Source organism: Eucalyptus grandis, chromosome 9 (genome assembly GCF_016545825.1).
Source record: "Eucalyptus grandis isolate ANBG69807.140 chromosome 9, ASM1654582v1, whole genome shotgun sequence".
Classification (NCBI taxonomy): Eukaryota; Viridiplantae; Streptophyta; class Magnoliopsida; order Myrtales; family Myrtaceae; genus Eucalyptus; species Eucalyptus grandis.
Genome location: NC_052620.1, coordinates 42,956,305 through 42,960,502, shown reverse-complemented (window position 1 = coordinate 42,960,502; position 4,198 = coordinate 42,956,305). Strand labels below are relative to the sequence as shown.

At 44.6% G+C, this 4,198-nt stretch overlaps 1 protein-coding gene across 1 annotated transcript; it reads right to left on the bottom strand.

Annotated features, from left to right (window-relative positions):
* Window positions 1-283: 283 nt before the first annotated feature.
* Window positions 284-3,698, bottom strand: LOC120288590 (probable receptor-like protein kinase At1g11050). The gene is given in 4 exon segments (XM_039302664.1): window positions 284-598; window positions 1,482-2,160; window positions 2,163-2,720; window positions 2,723-3,698. Coding segments are annotated over 4 exon segments (2,079 nt in total). The 5' UTR covers window positions 3,528-3,698; the 3' UTR covers window positions 284-561.
* Window positions 3,699-4,198: the final 500 nt, after the last annotated feature.

The following is a 4,198-nucleotide window of genomic DNA, read 5'->3' as shown; positions in this document are numbered from 1 at the left end:
GAAAGAGTTCTGATCTCTGCATTTCAGTTGAACTACACCAAAGATCGAGGCCTTGCCTCTCCATAAAACATTTTTAAGTCCACCTACCATTTTCTTTGGTGAAAAAAACAGAACGGTCTTTCGTCAGCAGAACTTTGAAATGAAGAAAATGGAGGCTATTCTGAGACATGATTACTCGAATCGCCATGGGCATTGGCAAAACGCAAGCACTGTTGGGGGTTCTTGGAGCTTGCGGCTCATCAATAAAAAGGCCTATAGATTGTAAATTTTACACCACCAATGATTTGTCACTTATTTGGAAGATAGAACAAGATCTTCCTTTTTGTATAGACAAAATATGAGATGTTACCCTGGCCTCGCATATACCGATGGTAAATTGTAACAAATATACACCTAACACACTACCAGGCAGTGACTTCACTTTTCAACTACGCTATTTCCTCTCCTGCGTTTGCAAATTACCAAAACTCTTCCATTTCATATCAACATGGTTATGAACAAAGATAACAAAAGGAAGATAAAAAAGAAAAAAGTAGTAAATATTTCGAGTCCCCTGGATATTCAAATTCCATTGAAGTCCTCAGCTCTCTGAGTAAACCTGCAGCATGTGCAGCCATTTAAATCACAACTTCAGCAGAGAAGCTACAGCAGAGAAGCTACTGGCATCACCAGTGCAAACCCTTGTAAAGGTAACTGCAGATAGAATAGCAGCTTTCTATGCAAGACCAAGTAGAACAGCAACAGGTAATGCTGTCAAATTCTCTTGCAATGTAAAATGCAATGGAACATTCGATATCAAATTATCACTCGATTTCTCTTTTAATTTTCTTCTCCATAAGGTCTCAGAGGACTTTTTCTCCAGGTCGGCAACACCAACAAGTGAAGACAAAAACGAGGATATCTGCATCCCACAATTGATCATTTTGTTCACTTCCATCTTGTCTTCTATTCAACTAAACTTCATTTCACATGAATGGAAGACCCAAGATCAGATCTCAAGTACTGTATACTACTCTAAATTTCCTGTATAAGCATATCTTTATTACTAATATTCACCACCTAAAGGAAGAAAAGACACGAGAATAGTGCTATATTCGGATATCAAATTCAGCATCTTCCTGTCTTATAAAGTGAATTTGCCTTGCTAATTGTCCAACTTTCTGAGAGGACAGAACAGGAGTACAGCTATCAAGTCTGATCCAATAGAGATGCTGAAAGCCATATGTCTCTCGTAATTAGAACTATATCCTAATCAGAGGTCACTTGAATAACCTCTTGATAACCAGATATTCTGTGGTAAATGGTACACAACTCTTACAAGAATATATACAGAACAGGGACCTTTTTTCACCCTGTACTTTACAAAAACCAACTCATACTTCCTTATAAGGATGCCCAATGAAGAATTACTTATCTATGCAACTTTCAAGCATTCTAAAACATATGGGGTCAATCATTCAACTTTTCCCAACTTCCATTACCTGAGCATGTCTCCAGGGTTCAATTTGGGCCCACTTAAGGCAGGTGATATGCTGAAAGTGTTGCCATCTCCGCAAAATGATGGGTGTCCCAGGGGAGTTGGCCTGTCTGGGATGGAAGGAACTTCAATATCTCCTTCCAACATTTTCAGTGCATCCAAGATGGTTGGCCTTAGAGCCACCATAACATGAGCACACAGTATTCCAACCAGCACAAATCTCTCCATTATGCCCTTTGGGTTCGAATTTGTAGACTCTCCAGCTTTCAACAACGAAGGATCAAATGCTTCTTCTATCTTCCCAGCTTTTATCAGAGACCAGACCCAATCTGTTATCAAAAATGCCCGTGGCGACCCTGAAGAAGACAAATCAAGAGCCTTTCTACCACACATTGTTTCCAAAACAACCACTCCGAAACTATAGACATCACTCTTTTCAGTCAGCTGTCCATAAAGTGCATACTCGGGAGCCAAATAGCCATGAGTTCCAGCCACCCTGGTAGTAAGATGGGATTGTCCTTCTCTGCTTTGCTTTGCTAACCCAAAATCTGCGACTCTTGCCCTCATGTCTGCATCCAGCAAAATGTTTGTCGCTTTAATGTCTCTATGATATATTGCAGGTTTCACCCCATAGTGCAGATAAGCGAGCCCCTTTGCCACGTCCAAAATAATGTTTTCCTTTGAGGCCAGGTCAATGTCTTCTTCCCACTTTGATTATCGGGCAATGGGAAAAGATGATCATTGAGATTACCATTTGGCATGTAATCATAGACAAGATATCTCTGGCCACTCATTTCATCATAATCATCATTATCATCTCCGTCTACCACACAGCATCCCCTAAGTGGCACCAAATTCCTATGCTTCAAATTGCTAATAATCTCGACCTCGTTGCAAAACTCAGCATCCCCCTGGAAATCTGATTCGATAATTCTCTTGACAGCAACCTCCGTCCCATCAGATAGAACTCCCTTGAAAACCAATCCAAAACCACCCCGCCCGATGAAATTCTTCTGTGAGAAGTTGCTGGTTGCTTTCTCAAGATCACGAATTTTGAACCAAATAGACCCCGTATTAGGCCTTGGCCTTGCCCTAGACCCTGATTCCTCCTGGTCAAGACTAAAATCTGCATTAGACCCCTGAATTCTCCTCCTCCTCTTACTCATCCTATCATACCAAAAGTACAAACCCAGCAAACAAGACATGACTATGACCGCAACACCAGCACCAGTCAAGCCAAAACGAGATTAGTGTGCCGTTTACCAGCCGAACTCCCTTGCTTATTGATTGACAATGCCATAATGCACGTCAGCGCGCCATTACTCTTGGGCCCGTAAGCATTGACAATACCAGCAGCATACAGAATAGTGAAATAAAAGCAATCCGTAGTATTGGGATTGTTACCACTGATGGATTGCAGCTCGGCTTGGACGCTCAAACCAGCAGACACGCACTGGTCACAGTAGGTCAAAACATTGAGGTCGGGCTTGCAGGCCGAATCAAGAATCGTTGAGTTGCCAAGTTCCCTGACCCAGTCCTGCGTAGTGTGAATGTGGGCACAAGAGTAGGGCGTGATGAGGAACTGCGAAGGGTCGAGGCAGTGGGAAACAAGATCGGTGGCGAGAGAGAGAGAAGTGAGGGCGGATTGAAAGTCTTGGAGGCAAGAAATGGAGGAGTTGAGGTCTGGGAGTTGGAACAGAGAAGTCTGTCGGAGGCTCTGAGCCAAACCAACGCCGAAGAGGGACAGGAGGTTCTGGCAACAGGGGTTCTTAGAATTGTCGCTGAGGGAAGCGTTGGGTTCGAAGCTGGGGTGTTGGCAATTCGAACTGTTCCAAGGGATTGTGCGCACGTAGCTGAGATCCAGAGGGCATGTCGATCCGTTGGTGGCGGCGGCGGGGGCGGCGGCGGAAGCTGGGGAGAGAGCAGTGAGAGAAAGAACTGCGAAGAACAGGGAGATGGCAGCGGGCGACGCCGATTCAAGATTCATCTTTGACTTCTTGGGTGCGATTCTTGCTTTACTCTTCTGTCGGAGAGAAGAGATGGGGAGCATCAAAGGTGGAGGTGGAGGTGGTTCAAGGAGGGAGAAGATGGAGACGCCATGAACGGAGCTTCAAAAGGCGGACCGGAAGAAAGGAGCAGCCACTCCCTTCGTCGTCTGGTCAAACTACCACCCTTGACGGGGTACGCCGCCATCGGAGGTGGAGTTAAACACCGTTGAATATACTTTAGTTTTTAGTTTAAAAAATCGGAGAGCGGAGATGCCCTTTATAAATTCGACAAAACTGCCACTAGGCTTGTGGGGCCCAACGATTTTTTTTTTTTCTTTTTTTTTTTGGTTTGGTTTCCGGCGGCTTGACTAAGGACAGGACAAATTCGTAACTGGGGTCGGCTATCATCGTGGTCCGATGGTCAGGTTTGGATTCCTAGAAAGTCCAAGTCAAGTATGCACGCGACGAGATGAGTGGTCGACCGTAGAATCTATATGGAAGTGCACGGCGTGGGGGTCGTTTTGTATTCTCGAGTTCCTGTTTACATAAAGAAGACTCCCCCAGCCCCAGTAGTAATTTAGTAATTTAGAGAGAGCGTATGGCGCGCAAGCCACGGAAGGCAACGCGAAAGTGACGAGAAAATGACCTGAAAGAGACACGGGGAGCACAGTAAAAACAGCATCACTAGCTGATGCCCGGAAGGTTCCCATCATTTCATTCAACGATGGAAAGT